Source organism: Micromesistius poutassou (assembly GCF_964030765.1).
Source record: "Micromesistius poutassou genome assembly, chromosome: 16".
NCBI classification, from domain to species: Eukaryota; Metazoa; Chordata; class Actinopteri; order Gadiformes; family Gadidae; genus Micromesistius; species Micromesistius poutassou.
This window is the reverse complement of record NC_140286.1, coordinates 18,257,644-18,283,889: the sequence shown is the minus strand read 5'-3', so window position 1 is coordinate 18,283,889 and position 26,246 is coordinate 18,257,644. Positions and strand designations below refer to the sequence as shown.

General features: G+C 42.9%; 2 protein-coding genes and 1 pseudogene across 3 annotated transcripts in view; 2 read left to right on the top strand and 1 right to left on the bottom strand.

The window, feature by feature from the left end:
* Window positions 1–1,008: 1,008 nt before the first annotated feature.
* On the bottom strand, window positions 1,009–2,186 carry LOC311360741 (annotated as a pseudogene). Its single transcript has 2 exons — window positions 2,174–2,186; window positions 1,009–1,835 (listed from the first exon to the last, which is right to left on the bottom strand). The product of its transcript is annotated as an uncharacterized misc_RNA (transcript).
* Window positions 2,187–8,109: 5,923 nt separating this feature from the next.
* On the top strand, window positions 8,110–9,620 carry LOC311361087 (calcium-activated potassium channel subunit beta-2-like; the record flags this gene model as incomplete). Its single annotated transcript, XM_084481271.1, has 4 exons — window positions 8,110–8,153; window positions 8,248–8,418; window positions 8,634–8,829; window positions 9,333–9,620. The coding sequence occupies 4 exons, from the start codon at window positions 8,110–8,112 to the stop codon at window positions 9,618–9,620; spliced, it is 699 nt and encodes a 232-aa protein (XP_084337397.1).
* Window positions 9,621–10,230: 610 nt separating this feature from the next.
* Window positions 10,231–26,246, top strand: part of LOC311361081 (phosphatidylinositol 4,5-bisphosphate 3-kinase catalytic subunit alpha isoform) — a 30,878-nt gene continuing 14,862 nt past the window's right edge. Inside the window, exons 1-13 of the mRNA XM_084481263.1 lie at window positions 10,231–10,439; window positions 11,334–11,765; window positions 12,459–12,668; window positions 13,484–13,734; window positions 14,168–14,413; window positions 20,240–20,325; window positions 20,735–20,840; window positions 21,580–21,732; window positions 23,748–23,882; window positions 24,339–24,463; window positions 24,600–24,681; window positions 24,954–25,118; window positions 25,644–25,747. Coding sequence (XP_084337389.1) covers window positions 11,414–11,765; window positions 12,459–12,668; window positions 13,484–13,734; window positions 14,168–14,413; window positions 20,240–20,325; window positions 20,735–20,840; window positions 21,580–21,732; window positions 23,748–23,882; window positions 24,339–24,463; window positions 24,600–24,681; window positions 24,954–25,118; window positions 25,644–25,747 — 2,015 coding nt within the window. The 5' untranslated portion in view covers window positions 10,231–10,439; window positions 11,334–11,413. The remainder of the gene's footprint in view (window positions 10,440–11,333; window positions 11,766–12,458; window positions 12,669–13,483; window positions 13,735–14,167; window positions 14,414–20,239; window positions 20,326–20,734; window positions 20,841–21,579; window positions 21,733–23,747; window positions 23,883–24,338; window positions 24,464–24,599; window positions 24,682–24,953; window positions 25,119–25,643; window positions 25,748–26,246) is intronic.

The window sequence follows — 26,246 nt, the reverse complement described above, 5'->3', positions numbered from 1 at the left end:
TCTAGGGGGCGTTGATGGCTCGATTTTTAACCCCATTATCGTTTTCCTGAGGGTCACCCTATGTTGAGGGAAGTAAAAAAACAGACGAAAATTGATTCGACCTAGCCAGAGATCTGCACTGGCTGCCGGTGTTACGGAATAGCTATAACACTAACCTATGGGGGCAAGCTCTTTATCCGCTTTTGGGGCCTCTAAACACATTCAGAAAACCATTCCAAGACCTATGTAACACGAGTCGGTTCCTTATGAGACACCACCGTGCTCGTTTAACTCAAATAGTGTGGTGAAACAGTATAAACTTTGTGTTTTTGCATGGAGATACTCACCTCAGATTACCCCGTTGACATATCCATAAAACCCTTACTAGCCGATAGCAGAACGGATGCGGTCCCAGCCACTAGCCACAGTGGCTGTGCATACGCGTCGTCCATTCCCAGCTTCCTTCAATGCTTCAGTCCACCCAGATCCATGCAGGAGATCTCACATGGTGCGCCACAAAGCCATTTCAATGTGAAACCCACCTAGCATCACCACAAACTTGTCTTCTCCAAAGATTTCAGGGAAGGTCCACAGAATTTTCTTCGCAAGGGTGTAGAGTGGTTGCTCCACAACTAACAGAGGGACTTGATGGGGGTTGAGGTGCTCGGTTGTCCCATTCCATGCCTAATCATTTCTGGGGTTGGGGCTTTCTCATTGAAAAGTGGAAGGAGGGCTTCAATGCTTTTTTCTGGTTGTCCAACTGTATCTGATCGAGCAGCATGACAACATTGCTGGAGTGCCATTTTCTGTGTCAGAATCCATATATAAGGTATCATGAACCTCAGCCATCCATTCCTGTTCATGCTGTTTCTCCATGTCAAATTGACTAGCTGCCACTGGCTGCACAACTTTTAACTGAGGTTAGGTGACTCGATTTTGTCCCACAGGAGGTACAAATGTATACGAGTGATGAAGGATTGGTCCACTGCTGCCTGCTTCTGTTTTATGTGATTTTATGCTTTTATACTTTTATGCTTTTAGACATTCTTGGTCCAATCCAGGCTTCTTTGTTGTAGGAAACTGAAAAAGTGAAATCCCACTTCAATGGAAGGATGAGGTAGCAGTACGTGATGTGGGATTATGATCCAGGTTATCCAGGGCTGCAACTGTGAATATGCACTGACGCATATTTGTAAGACAAACTATATCTGCGTTGTTCCTTTACAAAGCTTCAATGATGAGGACCTTCTTATATGACATGCTCAGATTATGTTTGTGTAGGAGTTCGATCAACTTCTTGATTCTTGTTTGCAAATACAGTTTGAGGGCCAGGAACACTGCAAATGGAGGCTCACAATTCAAGTTTGAAGAAAGAGAAGTCATATTTAGCATGGCCATCTGACTCATAGAGAGTATCTCCAGAGAATTCTCTTGTTCAGGTGATTATTTGGGTCTTGCAAGGCAATGACGGAAGAAATACTTCATACGTTGTGGAAGATGATTCTTCAGTCTTTTGGAAATTAATAATCAAACCTGAATGAAGTGTCGTGATTCAAAACGGCTTTTCTGAGAATGGATGCTGCCATAAGTAATGTATGTGCTTCCTCTTCTGGTGTTTGAGATGCAACTGATATGATCTTCCTAGCAGTCTTTGGACAAAAGATGAAAACTCGGTCACGGAAACCTTTCTATTCTGTCAAATCCGGAACGTGTTTGAAGACGGTGTGTCCGGTTCCCAGTCTTCTGGATTCCATGTTGTTCCAATCTCTCTGTCATCATATTGGTCAGATCTTGTAATGCACAGATTTTGCAACCTCCAGCAATTTCTTCCTGTATGAATTGGAGCAACTCATTTTCTTCAAAGGAGGAAGCAATCCTTCAGAATAACGTTTTTTTTGCATTGTCAAGTGTTGTTGGCTGGTAAAGCTTATGACACGTTTTTTTGCCAGGCAGCATGATTCTGATGCATGGATTCTTCATCTGGAAGTTCTACATCTGGGTGGGGAGCAGTACCAATAGCTCCGAACTGACGTGCAAGGCTGATCATTTCTGTGTATCTGTTTCTCACTACGGCTGACAATTGGATTAGCAGGAGGGCAAACTAGTTTTTCCTTTGTTTTTGGCAGAGAATGCATAGCTGCCGTTTCGTTGTCCCAGCCATCTCATGGCTCACAGTAAAAGAAGGAATACTTACTTTTTATGTTCATTGCAACTTATGCAGTCACTTCAAAATAACAGTACTATGAGAACTTATCCAGTAAAGAACCAAGTGGTTCAGTGAATTGTGTTCACTGAGGGGCATCAATAGAAATGCACAATGGAATTACTGTATTCTTCAGGCATTTATTCACTCTTCCTACATGGACTGAATGAGTTTTGGAAATGAGGCACACAGACGAATGAAATTAATTTGACTAAGCAGTAGAAGAGAGAAAATAAGGAAATGAAGAATAGAAGATAAATAACTAAAGGGCATGAAATGTAAGATTGTAAAAATATTTTTGACATACATTAAGCCTATACCAAATTACTGTATGTGAAATGGAATAAATAATAAACACCTTCCCTTATTCACAATACTCAGGACATTCTCCAAAAGTTACTATAGGATTCATTTAAAAAAGGTATGAAAATTGGTTAATCTTTGCCAAACCATAATTTTCAACTTCCATATTTTAGTAACAGTTGACTTTCCCACATGTCACTGTCTTGCAATTAGCAATAGAAATAATAGTACTTAGCAAATGTAAGAAAATTAAGACCTTTTTTAAAAATTCATAATTCAGATTTTGGCCATTTTAGAAAATTGGCCAAAATTATTTTCTTTCAATCTGGTTTCTTGGCCCTCGGACCAAAATTGTTCTATAGTATAGACCCGTTCCCATATCTTCAATTTAGAAGAGAAAACAATTGCATCAATTTGAAATGCCTGGGTGCCCAGGCACCCAACTTATAGTGTATCACACACAAATACACTTTCTAAAGCCTATTAAACATAAACATATTCACCAGTGGCGTAGCAAGCCAACGACGGGCCCGTACGCAGGATGATTTTTGGTTTTCGGCCGGAGTGAGACTCAATGAATCTTACAATCTTATTGTCAATCAGCAACTCAGGAGCAACTCAGCTCAATTTGAAACTTAGAACTAGCGCTGAATGCAGGGCCCGGGCGATAAGATGAAGTCACTGGGGTGGTTTAACGGGCCCCTGCTTACCAATAGTTACGCCACAGATATTCACACACACTAAAAGATATACAATAATTTGTATATGAATTGATTGAAGGCATATCCCTGGGTGGGGAGCAACATGAATACAATCATATAGGTTATGTTTAATGCACATCATTGTATTTTCAATTATTATTTATGTGCTAAATTAAATCTACAAATGTTCTTCTGTGAATTCCGATAACACGGTCAAGCTAACAGGTTGGAAGGCCTTATGTCTGATAATGTTTAATAATGCATAGGTTCTGTAGGAGAATAGCCAGTAACAAAACATTTTATGCTTTTATATATAACCATTGTTGGATACCTTTATGTAGTCTTTGTGAGAGAGAGAGAGAGAGAGAGAGAGAGAGAGAGAGAGAGAGAGAGAGAGAGAGAGAGTAAATATTTGGCTTGCATGATCAGCAAGGGCTATTTTAGATTGTGTAAAAAGCAACAGTTGTTACTCCAAATGTTGCCCACAGAGAAGGTTTGCAATTTCTATTTTGTTCTGTTTCCATTTTAAGGTTTGACCAAAATACACATACAAATGCCATTTTGGCATATACAGTACTTTTATTGTGTAGGCTGTGCGTGATCATCTATTGTTAGCATCAGTAAGAAATATTCTGACCTAGAAACGCGATACTAAATCGATTGTCTTGTGCTGATACTAAACAGATGCCTGGTACAGATGGTCTTGGAAAAAAAAAAACATTCCAAGAACATTTTGGTCAGTAAAATGAGAGCATAAAGGAAGTAAATGGCTTTATTGTCAAGGACGAAAAGGGACGATCTACTAGCTTCACATTAATAATGGCTTATAATAGATTCTGCTGAGAAGAAGCTTAAAGAAAATCTGAGAGGTGGGAATCACAACTGACAACATATTTCTGTCAGACAAAGTAGTGTTTCGAAAAAAATGTATTTCAGGATAGAGTGATTTAAAATTTTGACAGATAATAAAGAATGGTCATAAGTTGCTAGAACATTGGAAGACAAATCATCCAGAGAAGGGTTGTCGACATCCAGTGCCGAAGCCCTCTACTTTGTAAATTCTGAGTCGGTAGCGCTCCCCTGTGGTGAAACGCAGTAACGTTTCCCAGTTGTCATTCTATCATACAGTACATTGCAATACTTTAACTGTAGTTTGAACTACGCCTTTCCTTCGATACAACTCCTCCTGAATATCTCACGTACAGTACAGTATACACATACAGTACATGTACAGTATAATGTGTACAGCAAAAATCAGCAACAAGCAGCCCAGAATTAGCAGGCTCACCCAGTTATCATTGGCTATTACGGTATACAGTGTAGACACAATGTGCCTGGCCCACTTATTTGAAGCATGGCAGCATTGTACAAGGGAAGTCATATGACGAACACAGGTATGGCAGGCATTTTGTTCACTTGAGAAGAGTTTAAATAAGCCATGCGTGGATGTTGTTCCTCAGAGCCCATACCATTTTGGAGACTAATGGTGACAGATGCTCGCACTACTGTGGATTATCCTAACCAACCAAGTCCACAACAGGTACCTTGTGGATTAAACCCATTCATTCATGCATTCATTCATCTGCTGTTTCCACCAAGAAGTCCTACAGTCCTGAAAGGTATCATTTTAGAATTATTATGACCTTTGAGGCAATAGAAATGTAAATACAAAGAGTTTTGATTATATATAATATTACATTGTGATAGAATACACAAATCCTATATAGAATGAAATAAAGGAAATAGTGATCTATTTTTGAGGTCATACACTGCCGAAACAATGGAACTTTTATCAAATAAAAATCTGTTCCTATGTAACAAGTATGCATATATTTTACACACTGCACACATGCATGCAACATACATGATTGTACGAATAGAATGCCTTTATTGTGCGACTGCCATATGAACAGCCTTTACAACATGCTCTTGATATGCAAGTCACGTTCCCTATACAGGCCACAATATCGAATTGCCTTCTCCACTTTTAGCATTGTTAAGTGTTAACTGCCCATGCTTTGAACTGCAGGGTTCCCCACATTAGTGGGGAAGGTAGGGCTTGTGTCTTTCTAAAACCACCATACCAAGTGGACCCACCGTGCCAATAATCTCTGCATGGCAACAACATGCACACACTAAGGCATTCTCTATTAAACACTAAATCCATAGCAGGCTTTAAAGTCTGCTGCTCAGAGTGATTTGTAGAAGATATAAACTATATGAAGTAAGACATGTAGAAGTAAGCCTTCAGGGACTCCAGCTAAGACATTACACTCTTTGACGGCCCTTTTTGACGGTCCTCAAATACAACGACACGCAGCCACACATATAGGCCTACATGTCCGAGGTTTACCACGTATGGCATCGATGGATCATTCACTCACACAGAAGGTTTGCATTAATTTATCAGAGAGTAACCAATGACCCAGACATAGAGCTATAAATAATAATGATAGTATGGTTCATTGATCCTACGGCACACACTGGAGGACAGCATAGTTCATCTGAACAATAAAGGGGAAGACCTGTGAACTTGGCATTGCGGCATTAGCTGGCTATAGTTGGGTCATCTGTACATACAGTGGTAGGCACAGAGCAGAGCATCAGACTCGTTCCCGCACGGTGTCATGTGATCTGTCAGCACACACAGTGGCACCCTGAGTAACCACACAGAGGACAAATATATACAACATAAATGTCAGCTTTCATCGCCAAACTTTTGCATGCCATCTTGTTTTGGTTTTAAATAATCATTATATTGTAACTTGATATGATATTCTATGATAATGATGATACATAATGCATAATAATTATAACAATAATTACCACAATAGTCATAATAATCATAATAACAATGACACTTATTAAAATGAGAATGATTAAAATGTCATTATCAGATAAAGTGGTTATAGCAGCACGCTTAGATTTAAGTTTACATTTCCTAGAGATAAATATGATACAAAATCCTTGTCAGCAGCCATCTGTGACATAGCAAGGATGAATTTGAACCCCTTCCTTTATCATTTGTTGAGAATTTGCATTGCAATGCATTGCTAGCAATGCCGATTCTCAAATGAAGACTGCTTTGCTTCGGAAACAGTTGTTTTGACTACTAAGAAATGTTATTTTTGTAAGTCACTTTAGCTGTAATATCATGTCATGTTATGCAATACTTCATGTCTCTCAAGACATAAGGGAAACATTAAGAGGTCACTGTAGTAGTCCCCCCTTATATGATCTTAGACAAGAAGCCCCTCGCCAAGTTCGGCCTTCAAAATGTGTGAAGACGTTCAACTGGACCTGAGAGTTTTTAAAGGGTCCAGTAAAAGGAGTATGCTGGTCCTTCTGAAAGTGTGGGTGCCCTGTTTGGCTCAAATCAATTCAAGAAAATAACCAAGAAAATGTCTGCACTACAGAGAAAGAGAATATATATATATATATATATATATATATATATATTGGTCTATTGGGTGTGATTTGTTATGATTTCTATAATTCACTCTGTGTGACATTGCAGATCCCATATAAGGGTTTAAGATTTTTGCATTTATTTGCTTTTGTGTTTAACGTTGAGATTTTGTTGTCTTTTTCCACATGACAACATTGTTTCTTAAGCAGCTGGGAAAGTCATTCAATGAGGAAATTACTCATAAAAGAGGAATTTGTTGGAATGTTCTCCCTCAGTTGTGACCCAGATTGTAGGGTGTATCCTCTACGAGACTAAACCCTGGCCTTTTCTCTCTCTCTCCCTCCTTTGGTGTAAATGAATTAACACTCAAATTTGTTGAACAACTTAAATCTCTGTTTTGCTCGCACATTACCTAGAAAGGAATCACATAAGGAAACCATGTTTCCAAAAGTGAGTATTAACATCACCGGTTTGGTTTATAATAGGACCTGGAATTAGAATAAAATACATTTCTGATTATTTAATAAAAAATATATATTGTTGAGTGCAATGCCTGGGGATACCTGACATTTCAAATGTTTTAACATATAATCTGTAATAAAAAGCCATAGTTGAAAGAGTTTTGCAATCTATCCTCTCTTCATTGCCGACCCATTGTGGGACATACAAAACTAACAACAAAACTAGACAAACTAATAACTCACAATGTATTCATTTGTTTTGTCTGAGTGGGAACAGAAGGTGAATGGGCTTAAAGGGTCGGTAGGGGAACAGGCTGTGCAACACCAACACCAATATTTACTGTCTCAGCGGATGGGACCAGGAGATAGGAAACCACCAGCAAGACTCTTGTTGGTGCAGCCCCACCAATGAGTTTGTGTTGACAGCAGGGTGTTCATGCTGCAGGCAGGTACTGCATGGTTTTCAAACTGGAGCCAGTTCAGTTTGTCAGCATTACCACTTTTCATCTATGCCCATCCCTCATCATCTCATGCTAACCTCATTAGCATTACTGTGTGTTTGAAATTAGATATTGACCTAGTGACAGGGAGCTCACTACTTCTTTCCCTTGGCACCACGTGACATCATGATCTCTAGAACCCTGTTCAGGTGGTGGTGTTGGTGGTGGTGGTGGTGGTGGTGGTCGCAGTGTAGTGTTGTATAGAATTAGAAAATACATTGATGATATGTTTGTGTTATGGGAGTGGTTGGAGCTTGTGAGCTTGGCAACCCATTCAGTATGCACCAAAGGTACAGTAATATTTGTCCTGCTTCCTTATAGTTTTGCCTTATAACATTTTCAGTAAATTAAGAAATATAACATCCAACAACATTGACTATTTTGGTTGTCATGATCCTTAAATATATTGTATTGTGGAAATATTACATATTCGTCACAACAGGGGTACTATGTTTCTGCTCAACAAGTATATCAATAACTTCTCCACAGGTCTTTTCAACAATCTCTCCGCACTCCTTCATCAAGTAAAGGAGGGCGCCACTCTTCAGGAAAGATGTTCTTTGTCGCTGGCTCCAAACGCAGCGGAGGAAATGAAAAGTAAATGTTATCTCAAAGTATACCAGATGCAACCCCTATGTGTCTGCATTCATATCAATCCACAACTCCTTTAAACCTTTCCTTCTGTCATTAGGTCCATGTACCAGAAGTTTCGCGATGTGGATATATTGGACAAGAAGAAAACAGTGACGGCTCTGAAACCCGGAGAAGATCGCGCCATCCTGCTGGGTCTGGGGATGATCATCTCCTCGGTGATGATGTACTTTGTCCTGGGTGTCACCATCCTGCGCTCCTACGCAGACAGGTAAGAGAAGAAAATATAAAACTTTATTAATCCCATATGGTAGATTCAGGATGGAGATTCATATTTGTATTAAATCTGCAACATGCGTAGTCTGACCTGTAGGCCACTTAGAGCAAGACGTCCTCATCTTATTGTCTATAAAGTTATGTCTGAGTAAAGCTTCTGCTAAATAGATTTGACTTTCAAAACATCCTTCTCTGCAACTTTAACCCCAGTGTGTGGACAGAGGAGGGAGTGTGTGTGGTTCTCAACTCCACCATCGCCACGGACGTCAACTGCTCCTACCACTGCGGACCGGATTGCTGGAGGGTCTCGCGGTACCCTTGTCTGCAGATCTACGTGAGCATCAACAACACGGGCCGTGTGAGCCGGCTGTCCCACAACGAGGAGACCCATGACGCCAGCTCTGAAGTGAGTAGGCTGGTGGCGATAGTGCCAGAAAGGGAGGGGAACAAAGACAAAATAAATACCGGGAATTGCTGAACCGTGTGAAATGTTGGCAACTGGTCTTTAGATACTTGGTGGTCTTGATATCTGACTTACACACACACACCGATTCAGAAAATGTGAACAGACAGGGCCTTGTGTTTAGCGTCAGCAGGAAAGAGTGTGTGTGTGTGAGAGAGAGAGAGAGAGAAAGAGAGAGAGAGAGAGAGAACAGGGACAGGGAGTTGTGAACAGGGACAGTTGCCATAACAGATGTTTTGAATGGACTTAGGGATGATGACCGGGACAGCATTTGTCGCTGATGACATAATGCCATTACATTTTTAAAGAGAGGGGGTTGGTGGTATCACTGCTACGTGATCACAAGCATCTGTATTCTCTCTCAATTCCCTTTGGACTCAGTATATCAAAACAGTGGTCTTGAGATAACCCTCCTTGTGTGTCATTACATATCTATCTCTGTCCAGTGCTTCTTCGTCCCCAAGTGCCAGAAGGAGATGGGGGTCATGCAGGCCATGGTGGTGAACATCTCGGAGCGTCTGAAGGCCAACCAGCAAATCTCCTGTTACTACAACCCCAGCGAGAGGCAAGATGACACTGTGCTCCTCTCTCGGCTGTACGGCAACACCGCCGTCTTCCACTCACTCTTCTGGCCCTCGTGTATGCTCACTGGCGGCACCCTCATTATCATCATGGTGAAGCTCAACCAGTACCTCTCCATGCTGTGTGAGGAGCTTGGCAAGGTCCACAAGTGAGAGGAAGAGGAAGGTGGAGGACAGCTAGGTAGGCAGCTGAAGTAAGAAGTGAGAAGAGAAAATAATCTGTGCCATCAGGAAAAGAAGAAGCAGGGTTGGGATTGGTTCAAACATATCTGACCTTTGCCCTCTTGTAGTGCTGTTCTCCCGCTGTGCAACAGATTCATTAATCCTCACCTCTTAAGTGTTTAATCATTATAATGTTACAATTGGGTGTTTATTATTTAATTATTATTTAAGGTTATTTAAGTGCTTCAGGGCAACACATATTGCCATGGCAGGTGCCTTTTAAAAAGATGGAGGACTTTTATTATATAGATATATATATAGCCAATAGATCTAGTCTAAGGGTTGGTGCATGACAAACTGTTTGGGTCTGCACACCACTGTATGGAAACATTGTACATTTACATCTTTCGTCTTTGTTTTGATGTAACGCGTGAGGGGTTGTCATTAGAGGCGCTTTACTAAGATTTAGTAAAATGTAATAAATTGTAATTTTCTATTATCTTGTCTAATGACAATGAATGTTTCCCCCACATCCATTCTGAGGAGGGCGGTCCATGATGAGACTGCTAGCCTCCTTCAGCGAGCTAACAGTGTGCGGCTAGCGAGCTTTCAAAGTATGCCGTGTATTTCGGAACTGCCACGATGAATATTACGATGGAGTGCCATATACGCATCTCTCCAGAATATATCGGCCCCGTCACCAGTAGCTATAGAAATAATTCTTAAAGAACTGGGCTTTTCCGACTTTCATCGATCCCAACTTGGATGGACTGAGCTGGTGAGCCGCTCGGGACGGACGGTATCGTTCAGGTAGCTAATGCTAATTAGCCTACTGGCTTTTACCTTCTTGGCTAACCGGTTAGCTAGCTGACAAACATAGTCATGTTCTTGTGGTTTTCTAATTTATCAATGAAAAGTAAAGAGTGTCATCTTTTAATTTAGTCAACACCGTCGATGGCAGGCACGCCATTCGCTGCCACCCCTCTTTTAGCTTACTTTATGAAGTGAACAGTGAGCCCGTTCACGTCGGAAAGTGACTGGTTTGCTCAGTGAACTTAGCTAGCCACCAGGTCATGTATCCTGAACACTCAATACACTCTGTAGCAGTCAGCGCAAACACTGAAGACTTTGCTTGCTTTGCCGACCGAGAGCTAACGACAGCTAGCTGAAGTAGCGCGAATGAATATGAGCTAGCCCCTAGGTTTGTTTACATGAACGCTTCGTGCCATTAGCTCAAAACAACTCATCGCCACGCACTGTTGTTACCTGTCAACCTATTCATTCATGTTAATGGAAAAGTCATCGATTGAGTTTCTAAAATGTTCAAAAGATGTGAATGAGTTGACCTTATACGTCTAGTCTAGGAAGGCCTATGCTATAACAACATCATATCACTTTATAAATGATCGATATTTATAAAGCTACAATCATGGTATTTCATATGCAACGTTAATTTCACTCTATGTATGCCAGTTGAGATTGTTTACAGTTCAGTATCACATATGTTCTTCCTGTTACCAGTCGTTTTCCCATTCTGCCTAATACTGTGCGCCCAATATTGTAAATCATTTTGGGAATATCATATCTGGCTTAAGCTAGGTGTCACGATGAGCTGACCACACAACATTAAATTATCCTCCAGACCATAGGAAGAAACTTAAAATGCTGTTTACACCTCTCTTTCTTTATTTTCTTTATTTTCAGCACAAACACACACATCATCTGCCTTACACAGCGAGTGCTGAGGAGAACCAGAGGAACTCGAGAAACCCCCAAGAAGCAGGATGCCTCCCAGGCCGTCGTCGGGGGAACTATGGGGCATGCACTTGATGCCCCCGCGCATCCTGGTGGACTGCCTCCTGCCCAACGGCATGTTCCTCACACTGGAGTGCCTGCGGGAGGCCACGCTGATCACGGTGAAGCACGAGCTGTTCAAGGAGGCCCGGAAACACCCGCTGCACCATCTGCTGCAGGAGGAGACGTCCTACATCTTTGTCAGTGTCACGCAGGAGGCCGAGCGGGAGGAGTTCTACGATGAGACACGCCGGCTGTGCGACCTCAGGCTTTTCCAGGCCTTCCTGAAGGTCATCGAGCCTGTAGGCAACAGGGAGGAGAAGATCCTCAATAGGGAGATTGGTAGGTCAGGAGTTTTTTCGTTACAAATGCCAGGTCAGTCTACTGTAGGTGATGGTGGTGGTGGTGGTGGTGGCACTGGGTTCGGTCCTGAGTGCCTGCAGCCTACCTGTAGAGATCAATAGAGCAGGGTAGTCTACTGTAGGTTATGGTGGTGGTGGTGGGTTCGGTCCTGAGTGCCTGCAGCCTACCTGTAGAGATCAATAGAGCAGGGTAGTCTACTGTAGGTTATGGTGGTGGTGGTGGGTTCAGTCCTCAGTGTCTGCAGCCTACCTGTAGAGATCAATAGAGCAGGGTAGTCTACTGTAGGTGATGGTGGTGGTGGTGGTGGTGGGTTCAGTCCTCAGTGTCTGCAGCCTACCTGTAGAGGTCATTAGAGCAGGATAGTGCAGTTGGCTTGGGTGTTCGACTGGTACTGGGTGTAAGCCCCATTGCCTGGACTAACCTGGAGCATGATGCCTAACTCTTACCTTCTCTTTAATTACATGGATCTGTCACCTTGGGTAAAATAGAATGCTAAATTACAAATTAGTGGATGGCCTGTATTATGTTTGTTGTTATTGTGTTTGAGCTTAGCATGTCTCCTTTCATACAAGGCTGTTTATATGCAAATTGCACTAGTTCAGATAATTTAACTAGGTTAATCAGAGTGTGGTTTTACAGTATAATATGATAATATATCCTCTTATTACACAGGATTTGCCATCGGGATGCCCATATGCGAGTTTGATCTGGTGAAGGACCCGGAAGTCCAGGACTTCAGGAGGAACATCCTGAACGTGTGCAAGGAGGCAGTGGACCTCCGGGACACCAACGGGCCTCATAGCCGGGCCCTGTACGTCTACCCCCCAAACGTAGAGACCTCCACAGAACTTCCAAAGCACATCTTCAATAAGCTAGACAAGGGTACGGACCTTTTCTCTTACAGGCCACCATACAATATTGCAGCCATTGTTTCATCATCCTATATATCTATATATCTATATATATCTATATATATATATATATATTAGTGCTGTCAAACAATTCAAATATATAATCGTGATTAATCGCATTAATGTCATAGTTAACTCGCATTTAATTACACATTTTTATCTATTCTAAATGTCCTTTAATTTCTTTTTGTCCCATTATTTTATCAACATGGAAAAGTGGATCGCTTAATTTGTGCAAATGTTTTTTTTATTGAAAACAACATTGGAATATACTGTAGTGTTCAATTTCACACTACCATTCTCACTTGGAGCAGCAGTCATTCACACTTGGAACAAATAATCTCTCACACAATCTAACACTGTCCATCAATAAAAGGGTGGGAAAAAAAAGGACTTTAATCTCGCAAGCACTAATATATGGATCATAGGGCTCTATGACAATTGATATATGATACAATTCACATCAAGTTAATTGGCATTATTTTGCCAATATTGTGATGAAAATGGTTTATTGAGGTTCACAGATTTGGATAAATTAATATTCTTCGGCACCTACTGTTTATGAAAGAAAAATTATAAAGCAATTGCAGAGTTGTAACAGTCTTTAATTTGGTTTAATGTAGCAGTAGTACAAAATCAACCACAGTGTTTTATAATAATATTATTTATGTGCTTTGAAAAGTTAATTGTGACCTCTCTTGGTAAGCCAATCACATAAAATGAATTTTTGATAATATGCAATTAATTGTGCAGTGATACTGGACATCGGTTCCCCTCCCTCTTCAGGTCAGATCATCGTGGTGATATGGGTGATTGTCACGCCCAGCAATGACAAGCAGAAGTACACGCTGAAAATCAACCACGACTATGTGCCGGAGCAGGTGATCGCAGAGGCCATCAAGAAGAAGACCCGCAGCATGCTGCTCTCCCAGGAGCAGCTGAAGATGTGTGTGCAGGAGTACCAGGGCAAGTACATCCTCAAGGTGTGCGGCTGCGATGAGTACCTGCTGGAGAAGTACCCTCTGAGTCAGTACAAGGTGAGAGGACCCCCAGAATTCCACCCCCACCCCCCACCCCACTTTCTGCTATCCCGCTGAAGCCAAACTCGCCCGGGGATGCGGCTAGGCGTACGATGACTGGAGCTTCCCACAGTTTTTCTTTTTTTTTTTCTTTCTTTGTGTGCATTTGCATGTTAAGACGGGGTTCTGTTCTATAAAATGATAAGTGATGGAAAATGAATGAATGAAGGAACATCTTAATCAATATTGTGATTTCCACACAAACAGGTCAATTCAAAGAAAAGTGTGTTTCAGATTTGCGGCCAAACATCCGTGATTCCTTCCGTGGGAAGGAATGATTGCTTAGAGTCTCATTTCAAATAACAAATCAGCAACCGCTGTCCTCAAATCAAAGCGTCCAGACGACGGTTGCTGTTGGTTAACCTCCCGTTCTTCTCCCCTCTCCTGACAGTATGTGCGTAGCTGCATCATGCTGGGCCGGATGCCCAACCTTATGCTGATGGCCAAGGACAGCCTCTACTCCCAGCTGCCCATGGACACCTTCACCATGCCCTCGTATGCCCGCCGCATCTCCACGGCGACGCCCTACATGAACGGCGAGACGGCCACGAAGTGTCTGTGGGCCATCAACGGCACGCTGCGCATCAGGATACTATGCGCCACGTATGTCAACGTCAACATCCGGGACATCGACAAGGTAACACCAGCTGGCTTTGTGGCGGTAGAGTCCACCTCAACGGTTCCTAAGGCTGCACAGAATAGTCGATCAGAAGAGGCTTATGGCGCGTTTCCACCAAGCGGTACGCTAAGGTGTGGTTAGGTGCGGCTCGCGTGTCCACCGCCGACAGTACCCTTATGGTAGGGCGGGTTTTAAGCCGGATGGCGATAGCCGCGGCAGCTATGTAAGCATTGTGACATCATAGCAGCCCGAGACAGTTTAGCCTGCTAATAAATTAAATGAAAAAGAAGAACGCGACACATTAAACAAAGAGCAACAATGTAGGACGTCCAAGAAGGATGTGTGACATTTTCTTCAATAAACAAAGCTTTCGCCGTTGTCCAGATATACCTTGTGGGTACTGTATTTGTTTGTTTTCTCCCCCTGTCGCACGGAAGTGACGATTCTGTCGACCAATCAATGGACGGCGTGTGTAGCTCCAATTTTTCGGCACCCTTCCAGACCGATTGGTACCCCAACGGAGGAGTACTGGAAAGTAGGTACGGCTAAGTGGCTCAGTGCGCTTATTTTGGGCCCCTGCCCACTTTTGGTGGTGGAAACGTGAACCGTACCGCACCGTACCGCACCGCACCGCTCGTTGGAAACGTGCAATTAGTCCACCAAGTTGGTATTAGTCGCTTGGATGGCAAAAAGTACAATATGTAATATATTACACAACCCGCTACAAAACCGAATTCATCCGTTCTCGCGAAAAGCTCTGCTTTATCCCATACCTGCATCTTGTCTGCCAAACATTGTTGTGTAACAATAGGCATTTTTACACTGCCAAGCTTGTATGGTCGCGGCTTGGCACACCCTGCAATTTCACTGTCTTGCCTGTGTAACACCGAGGGGTATAATCCGCCTTCGTCATGGAGGCTGCTTTCTTGGTTCATTGGAGTATGCGGGGCTACACACGGAGAGTAGACCTCTTTAGAATAATTTGCATACTCCAAATATTATTTTATTTTATTATTCAATCCACTCGCATGCACGAATGAGTAGACGACATCTCAGTATAGGCTACTATTTACAAGTGCAAAAACACCAACATATTCTTTATTTTGCTGACTACGTTTTTTATCCAGACGAAAGTCTTCCTCTGCGACTTTCTCTGCGACTTTCTCGTAGATCTCACCGTCTTCGTCAAATGTGACTGCATCACCTCCTATGATAGTCAGCAGCGGATTTCACTGTCTCTCCAGTTAGAACTACTCATGTTGATGAGTAGGACTCTACCCGAGTCCTGCCCCTGGAACTGCGAAGCCATCTAATTGCATTTACATGAAAATGAATGTGTAGGGTCCGAGAGGGTAAATTGGGGTGTGAAATCAAGCCGGTATAATACCTTGGTCAGTGTGAACGCGCGGACCATGCCGGGACAAAGGCGTAAGACGGGCATATTTGGCGGTGTAAAAACTTTTAATGCCTCTCGGACATATGAATATAGACCACCCCCCTATGGAACTCCAAACACCAGACCTACAGCGGGAGGGCATCCTTTAGGTCAACCCTCCTTGTTACCTCCATTAGCATTACCATTCCATCCATGTAGCTCCATGCATCCACAAACACCAGAAATACAAACTAAATACTAAACATTAAGGGGTTAATGTTCCCCAATATTTCACAATCATGACCACCCTCCAGGAACATCTGTATCATCAATACTGAATGCAAAACATATAGCAGCCTTGCATTGCTCTGGTGATGTATTAAAATAATGACATCTTGAATAAAGTAGTTTTTTAAAAGTTAGAAATATATTGGATATTCATGTTTCAATGCTTGGAAGTGAGGAGGCAACCAAAGTCCCTAGTGTCTAGTGGTGTATACTAGGGCTGTCAAAATTGCTAAAAAATGACGTTTGAATATTCGCTCAAAAAAACCCACATATATTCAAACTATTCGAATATCTACAGTATATTTGCGCATTATGTCAATGACGCGCATCATACGTCAATAACAGGACAAACTAATACGAGACATAACTACTTGTATAGGTAGTTTATTTAAGTTGAAACATATTTGACAACATATTACCTACACAAAAATAAGTAAATGAACTAATGGCCAAGACCGCAGACCGCAGAAGTCTCGCTCACGCACTCGCTCACTCGCTCTTTTTTCTCTCTCTTGCTTCCCTCACTCTCTCTGTGCATACTGATTTAAATAAACAACAACAATAAACAAATGCTGAGTGCTGATCAAGAGTTTTGTGCAAGCAATTTAAGGTCCAGACTCTTGTCCCAAATATGGCACGCTTCATTCAGTGATTCAGTGATTCAGCCACGGGTGTTGTTTTTTGAATATTAATTTTCACCTTTGAATGTCTGTTTTTAAACTATTCGAATATATATTCAAATTTAGAATATTCGTTGACAGCCATAGTGTATACCGGCCCTGCAGACACAGCAGGCCGTGAGGCAGCAGCACTGGTCTCTATAGAGCCATCGTTTCCACAATATTTATACACAATTGGCATAATACAAAGTACCCCCCCAATTCCACCCGTGGTTATAATCAGGGGTGCACATAACTGGTACGGCACTTTTGCGTAACTCACCGTCAGGTCATCAAAACAAAACTACACGTGTATCTTGTACTACTTCTGCGTTTCCCCATCTGCGCAAAAAAAGGCAAACGGAGCCGGCGCGCTGTGTGCGCTGTGCACACTGGAGAACTGCGCAAAATCAGCTGATCGCAACGTCCGTCACTGTGAGACATCCTATCGCTCCGTGGCAGTGACAGACTGGACCCCCCCCACCCCGCGCCGTCAACAACTCCACTCGCGGTGGAATCGCCTTTATCATTATCAAAACGACGCTACGTGTGGAGTGCGTACCGAACACCATCTCCTGATACTCAAATGAGTAACTCACTTAAAAAGTTATGTGCACCCCTGGTTATAATGTAAGCATTATAAGATTCTACAGAGTCTCACTCCGGCCAAAAACCCAAAAGTTGCCAACCCTGCAGGGGGGCACCACACATTGCTACCTGGTCTGTGGGAAACACTGAACATTTAAATAGCCGTTTAGAAGTGTCTCCCCAGCCCGACAACAGTGGAAAGCAGGTCAAAAACTGCTTTGCCAGTGGATGTCAGCTGACATCTTTTGCTAATTCTGCATACTACATTCATACATCATGAACCGCTTTGTGTGTGTGCTTGTAATCGAATCGCTGAACATAATTGCTCTGGTGTATATATATATTTAAGCAATAGATCACGACAGGCTGTGGTATACGGTCATTATACCACAGTTAAGGGGCGACCCCCTTAACTGTGGTATAATGACCGTTTACCACTGACTGAACTGATCTATTGCTTTTATAAAACGGTTACGTAAGTATGGCGAAATGAAAGTCATAGACAGCCTCAATTTTGAAAAAGCGAGAAAGTCGGAAAAGCATTTTTTTTAACGAATACAAAAAAGTAGTCCCTCCTGACTGCCTGCAAAGTGTACAGCGGTTGCTATGCAACACACTGTAGCGTCCTTCAGAGAGAAGGCTAGAGACGGTAGCTTGGTTCGCCGGCAATTTAGGCTTCTATCGAGTTCACTCACCGTGTGCCTATTGCTTTACAACATTTCCACCCTCTCCATCAATCAACATGTTTTTAGGCTTCAGTGAACTATGCTATTGCTTTTATATATAATCAACAGTTCAAGTTAGGCGCGGAGTGATACTGGACTCTGTAAACTGAATGGGCATCATAGCTGTGTGTATACGCTCAATATACAACAGTTGGGAACCAATCAGATCGCTTGATTTAAGCCACCCGTTTTATAATTAAGCAATAGATCACGACAGGCTGTGGTATACGCTCATTATACCACAGTTAAGGGGCGTTGTCCGTCCCGACGCGCAGCGGAGGGGCGGCGACCCCCTTCACTGAGAACGCTATTGCTCGATTGCTTTTATAAAACGGTTACGTAAATATGGCGAAATTAAAGTCATAGACACCCTCAATTTTGAAAAAGCTAGAAAGTCGGAAAAGCATTTTTTTTAACGAATCCAAAAAAGTAGTCCCTCCTGGCTGCCGGCAAAGTGTACGGCGGTTGCTATGCAACACACTGTAGCGTCCTTCAGAGAGAAGGCTAGGCTAAAGACGGTAGCTTGGTTCGCCGACCGTGTGCCTATTGCTTTACAACATTTCCACCCTCTCCAGCAATCAACATGTTTTTTAGGCTTCAGTGAACTACGCTATCGCTTTTATATATACATAAACAACAGTTAGAGTTAGGCGCGGAGTGATACTGAACTCTGTAAACTGAACGGGCGTCATAGCTGTGTGTATACGCTCAATATACAACGGTTGGGAACCAATCAGATCGCTTGATTTAGGCCCCCCGTTTTATAAATATATATATATATTAGGGCTGGGCAAAGATTAAAAGTTTTAATCGCGATTAGTTAGTAGCGATTAGTATTGGTGAGTTAACTTGCGATTAATCACACTTTTAAAATTATATTTTAAATCCACTCAAATTGAAGTTAAATGAGATAATCAAATGGAATGACACATTATCATTCATACCACGTGTACTTAATAAGCAAAAACTAGACCAAGTGATCTTGAGGGAGTTTTATTAACTCACTCAGTGTGGGTTGAATATGAAACGGAACACCACAGATTTGGGAATTGTAAACAGGCAGTCAATTAGTACAATTGTAAACCAACAGTTACTACAAGTGTAGTTAATTTCAAATAAGTAGCACCACAGATTTGGGAATTGTAATCAGCCAGTCACTTACTGCAAGTGTAATTGAACTTAAAAAAAGACAACGTGCGTTAATGCGTCAATTTCTATTAATCGTGTTAAAATGAGATCCCAATTGTATGTATGTGTATATGTATATATACACACACACTATGTGTGTGTAGGCCTGTCGCCATAAGCAATAAATTAATTAATCGCATGATCAATTTAAATGACCTCGATCATTTTGCCGGCCGTGATAATTCTCACTTGCATACTTTTTTCTCTTTTTTTCTTGTGTCACTCTATCAAAGAGATTGGATGACAAGAGTTTTCACTCTGGTGCATCGGTCTTGACAGACCCCTCTCGCTTCCTTAGCGTAACAAGGAGTTAACCCTCGAGTCGTGTCAGTCACTTGTCAGCCGCATGGTCTCTGTGTGGGGAGGTGGAGCCCAATCACTGGGGCGTTGAGTCGACAAAGTACAAACAGGACAGTGCAAATGGTGTGCACTCACAGACTGTGTAGTTCGCTTCATGTTGTTTTTATTTCAATTTTATTTATTGTTTTTGGTTGTGTTTGGTTTTTATTCAAGTGCATTTTTTGTTAAAATAGACTGAGTCCATTTTATTTATTGTTTCTGGTTGTTTTGTTTATTTATTTTGGATATTTAAAATGTCTTCCAGTTCCAGTGTTACTTATTCTTTAGAAATAAGTTTATTGATCTTTGAAAGGTTGTACTTGAATTATTATTATACTATTAAGTGTGTGCATGCGTGCATGCATGCGTGCGTGCGTGCGTGCGTGCGTGCGTTATGAAACTTCCCGAGGAAGAACCTTGGGGTCTAAAAAAGCAATACAATAAATGATAAAAGGACGCGTGGACTAAAATCCATCCTGGGCTTATGTGCTCTTAAATGTATCCATTGGAAATGTTCCTCTTCAGTGTGATTCTACCAGCAGGAATGGTTCCCATCTGGCTTCCTGCTCCATGCTCTGGTGACATGTTCAGTGTTCAAAGGTTGACTCTGAGCAGGACGTCAGTGTCTTTGGAGGCTGTGCACCAGCCAACAGATTTACTGTGTTTTCCCTGTTCCTCCTAGATCTACGTCCGGACAGGCATCTACCATGGTGGAGAGCAGCTGTGTGACAATGTGAACACGCAGCGAGTACCGTGCTCCAACCCCAGGTAATCACATCTATACATCACCACCTCCTGTACATTACCACAGTTTATACATTACCAACTCCTGTACATTTCCACCTCCTGTACATTACCACAGTTTATACATTACCACCTCCTGTACATTACCACAGTTTATACATTACCAACTCCTGTACATTACCGCCGTCTGTACATTACCACAGTTTATACATGACCAACGCCTGTACATTACCACAGTTTATACATGACCAACTCCTGTACATTACCACAGTTTATACATTACCACCTCCTGTACATTACCACAGTTTCCATTTTCCATGGCCGCAGCAATCACAATGTTGTCACTCAGAGCAAGCTGGGAATAACCATATTATCCTGTGTGTGTGTGTGTGTGTGTGTGTGTGTGGGTGTTTGTGCGTGATCTTCCTCCCAGGTGGAATGAGTGGCTGAACTACGACATGTACATTCCAGACATCCCGCGCGCGGCCCGGCTCTGCCTCTCTATCTGCTCTGTGAAGGGAAGGAAGGGCGCCAAGGAGGTCAGTAACACTCTCTTAAACACTCCTGATGGGCCAAAAATACATATCTTTAAAATGATATGTAATGTAGAGCTGTTATTTATCCAAAGTGTAGCGGGAGCGTTAATCCGCTACTAAAATTGTGTGTTACTGGGATCCCACTTCCCTGTACGTTACCTGTGTAACCTAATCAATAAAGACACTCACAAGGGCCAGTATCTGTGGTAGCCAATGCAAAATACAGAGAACATTTATTATTCTGCCTAGTACGTATTTGATAAGATATTAAACATATATAGATATAATAAATAGATAAAAACAATTCAGTATACTTACTCTAAGTATCTACTTAAATAACTATCACAGTATAATATTAGAATAAATAGATAAAAACAATTCACACCTGAGTGACAGGGGCCGTCGTGGACCCTACGTCATATCCCGCCCCTTGCAAGCCTGCCCCAATAAACCCCCCGTTGATTCTACTGATGTCTGAGCAACAATGTCATGATCATATATATGTTTATGTGTGTGTGTTATCGGTTATTGGTATCAGTATCGGCCTTTAGGAGCTGAAAGTTATCGGTATCGGTTAAAAAAAAGGTTATCGTGCATCCCTAGAGATAACACATTTTCTAGTCAAACTGACAAATGCAGTATTGGAATACAGTATGTAATACCCATAATCACAAAAATATATTTTTCCCCCATCCACTAATGGTGATCCCTCCCCCATGCTGGATGTGCTTGGGTCCTGCAGGAGCACTGTCCGCTGGCCTGGGGCAACATCAACCTGTTTGACTACACGCACACACTGGTGGCGGGGAAGATGGCCCTCAACCTGTGGCCCGTCCCCCACGGCCTGGAGGACCTGCTCAACCCCATCGGCGTCACAGGGTCCAACCCCAACAAGGTGTGTGCGTGTGCGTGTGCAGAGCAAATTTTTATTTGCTCTGAATTTTTGTTTGCTCTTCAAAACATAAAACAAAGCGATCACAAGGAGTGGCACTCGCATCACGTGAAGCACTTCCCAAGCAAAGACGGGTTGACTCATGTTTTAGAACAGCGCCAGACAGTCATCCAATTGACATTATTATTGATTTCCGAATTGATGGATATTTACTGTTATTTTCGGCATTAAACTCGTATTAAAAAAAGAAAGTGACTGCGTCTCAATTCAGGGGCTGCATCCTTCGAAGGACGCATTTGAAGACCGCTTACGTCACATCGGCGCGTCAAGGCTGTCCCATTTCGAGGGCTCCTTCAAATGCGGCCGAGATATGCATCCACCGGGTGGATCCTTCACGGCACAACGTATCCCAAGATTCATTGCATGTTGATTTTTTTCAGAAATGGCGCGGAGAGAGCGGAAGCGGCAGCTGCAGCGAATACATATTTAATGACAAAACTATGTAAAACCATTTTTTTATATAAAAGTAAGGTTGGGACCATTTTAAATATCTAACTTTATTGTCAAATTTCAATGACATTAACACTAGCCATATTATGTTAAACTAATTAACGTTAAGCCAGCGTCCTCTCTTCCTCTTCACCCGCCGGCTCCGGCGGTGAATCTTCTCCCACTCCTCCAATAAAAGATAAAACATAACAAATAAAATTATGATTTCTGGCTCCATATTTCTCCGCCGCTGTCCGGTTTGAACCGCAGCTGTCAGGGTTGCTAGGAGACAGGAGCGGAGCATGGTCATGCAAGGTAAAGGGCGTTAACGGCTTGTTACGCAATCTGGAAATGCTCCGTAGTCTCATTTAACAACGCTCGTTCGGCCTTCGGTGTGGCCTTCGCGGTCTACGAAGGCCACACCTTCATAGACCGCGTCCTCCGAAGGATGCAGCCCCTGAATTGGGAGAATGTTGGGCGAGAGTTTTAGGAAAGAGGGGGGCATGTGATCCCCATGGTTACGACCCACGCCAACTTTTGGCGGGAGTCCGGCAGGAGCGCAGCTCCGGCGGGAGTCTGCCAGACTCCCTGCCAGGCAGATACACGGCAAACTGACAAATTAATCTATTTTTGTACGGAATCTCCCTGCTCTGAAATGCGCAAACATCTCCGCCCAGCGCTCGTCCGCTGGTCCACAAAAGGGCGCATTTTGTTTATGCTCTGATGGGAGGGGGATCGGGAAGTGGGCGGGTGGTAATATTCAAATGTGCCTTATTCTTACGTCACAGTAGGCGCCGAAACTGACTGGCTCATCTGGAAACTGTAGGCGGGGTACTTTCAGAAATGCATATCTCACTCAGCATGTACAGACTTATTTCAAAGTTTGTATGCGTGGGGCAGCACCAGAGACCCAATTTCATAATATGTCACCTTTAACGCAGCGGTATGTGTGTGTATGTAAGCAGCTTATTCTGGGCAGTCGTAGTTTGTGTCTGAGAGAGGATGTTCACCTAAAGTCACCTATAGTATAAGGCAGCGCTATACTAAAGGCCAAAGTATACTACTCCGTATCCGTAATCCGTAATCCGACTGCGTAACTACGGAGACCCCTCGAGCATTCGCAGTTCTCCGTCGGGATGTCGGATACGCGATGCAATTCGCCGCCTGATCTATCTTATATGCTGACTACTAACCATGTAAATAGTTTTGAAAATAAACTTCCAAAGCTTTTCAAATCTTATTTGGTGTTTTATTAGTCCTTAATGTGCAAAGTAAACAATGTACAAAGTAAATAAGGTGCGAAGTCAAACCGGGAAAAGTGATTCCGGCAATTATTTTGTTAGAGGACCAATCACAGCCCTTGCCGTCTACGTTGCCTCGACCGATAGTTAAAAAATATTGGATGCGCACGTCGAGCTACGGAGAGGGTCTCCGACAGGCTCTCCCCCATGGCCTCCATTAGTTGATTATTATCACTAAGCACCTGGGCTGACATGCTAGTTTTTTCATGGCATTGTGAACACACACAGGAAACGCCCTGTCTGGAGCTGGAGTTTGATCACTTCAGCTGCCCCGTCAAGTTCCCCGACATGGCCTCCATCGAGGAGCACGCTAACTGGAACATATCAAGGGAGCTGGGATACAACTACTGCCACACCAGCCTGGTATGGGTTGTGAAATTACAGTGTGTGTGTGTGTGTGTGTGTGTGTGTGTGTGTGTGTGTGTGTGTGTGTGTGTGTGTGTGTGTGTGTGTGTGTGTGTGTGTGTGTGTGTGTGTGTGTGTGTGTGTGTGTGTGTGTGTGTGTGTGTGAGCGTGTGTGTGTGTGTGTTTCTCTAGGTGTGTGTGTGAGCGTGTGTCTCTCTAGGTGGGTGTGTGTGTGTGTGTCTGCCAGTAGTTGTATGTCTATAGATAGATAGATTTACTTTATTGATCCCAAGCTGGGAAATTGCAGTCTGTGTGACTCTCTAGGCGTGTGTGTGGGTCTGCGCATGTCTGTGTCAGTACCACAATTTGTGTAAGTATTAGTGTGTGTAGATGGGCCAGTGTTCTGGCAGTACAACAGCACAGTGTCAGGATGTGATCAGTGGATCTAATCCTAGGGACTTGTATTGTGCCCAGAGTAACAGGTTGGCGCGTGACAACCCCCTGACTGACAGCGACAACGAGCAGCTCCACCTGGTATGTAGCAGGGACCCCCTCTCTGAAATCACAGAGCAGGAAAAAGACTTCCTCTGGAGGCACAGGTGAGGCTGTGTGTGTTTTTTCTGATTCCATTATGTATGAAGTAGTGACCAGCTCTCCAAACCTCACCTGTGCAATATGCTGTTACTATATTTATGCACATGATCTGAATTATTAAACCTTGGGGTTTGTTTTTAGACATTACTGCTTCAACATACCAGACATCCTTCCCAAGCTCCTGTTGGCGGTGAAATGGAACTCCAGAGATGAGTCGGCACAGGTACGCCATGTTCGCACTTCCAAGCGCTGACATGCTCTTATTTTGAAGGGCATCACACGGGTAACCGGACCGGCCCGTGGCCTTGTTCGTCAGTTTAATGCAACTCCAGAGATTTTTCCAGAGATAACGGTCGGATGAATGTGCTTTGGAGTGCATTTTAGGATGTTGGAAAAGTAAATAAATACAACGTGAAGGGAAGTCAAAGTACGATTTGTTTTGGTGGGGGTTGGGGGCATTTCTATGTGTGCTGAAGGGCTTGTTTCCGCTCCCAGATGTACTGCCTGCTGAAGGACTGGCCGGCTATTAAGCCTGAGCAGGCCATGGAGCTGCTGGACTGCAACTTCCCTGACCCCAAGATCAGGGAGTTTGCGGTGAAGTGCCTTGAGAAGTACCTGACCGACGACCGGCTGTCACAGTACCTCATCCAGCTGGTGCAGGTGTGTGTACTGTGTAGTATACTGGGAGGGTCTAGTGGTTTAGGGACTCTACTGGAGAACCATTAGTATCGGTATAATTCTCAGTGGATATCTGGGTAGGAACCCAAATATCTGCACCCCAATATCCGCTGTCTTGCCTGTAGTCATCCCGAGGACAGATGCCTTAACCCCTATAACTGCTCATGCATGGCTTGTATCTAAGTAAATAAGCTATTAGTTGCTTTGGATAAAAATGTCTAAATGAATACAATATAGATGCTGTGTGTGTGTGTGTGTGTGTGTGTGTGTGTGTGTGTGTGTGTGTGTGTGTGTGTGTGTGTGTGTGTGTGTGTGTGTGTGTGTGTGTGTGTGTGTGTGTGTGTGTGTGAATCCAGTCATCTGATTTCTACAGCGTTCTCTATTGTCTTTTTGTGTCTTGTCTGTAGTGTGTTTAAGCAAACATTTATGTAACATGATGCATATAACTCGTACTAGTTGTTGTTAATGTTAACAAGTAAAGAATGATCTTGGGTGTCTGGTCTCTAGGTTCTGAAGTACGAGCAGTACCTGGACAACCCGCTGGCCCGGTTCCTCCTGAAGAAAGCCCTGACCAATCAGCGTATAGGGCACTTCTTCTTCTGGCATTTGAAGTGAGTCAATCAGGAAGCTGTTAGCCGATAGCTCATGTGATCCCGTGGACCTTGCCTTACTTTACAAGTTCTCAGCACTCCGTTCACATCGACCCGTTCATTTAATAGAATGGAAATGTTAATTTGTCTGAGTTTGACACACCAGTGTAATTACTCTTATTTGACCAACAAAAACAACACTATACATAATTCATTTCTCAATCTCTTCCTAATGGCTTTTTGCAGTTCACTCTCTTAATTGTTACAGGAACACCTGGTGATGGATTGGTTTTCTTTGTTCTGTTTGTTTTTCTTTGAAAACAATTGAAAATACACCTTCCCTCGCTCTCTCTCACATGCCCCCATTCTCTCTCTCTCTCAAGAAAATCCAATTATTGGGTTAGTCCGACTATGATTGGATTATTAAGATTAGAGATGCTCTGATCAGCATTTTTGGGCCTGATCACTGATTAACGATCACCAAAATCATGATCTGCCGATTGCTGACCACTGCCGATCA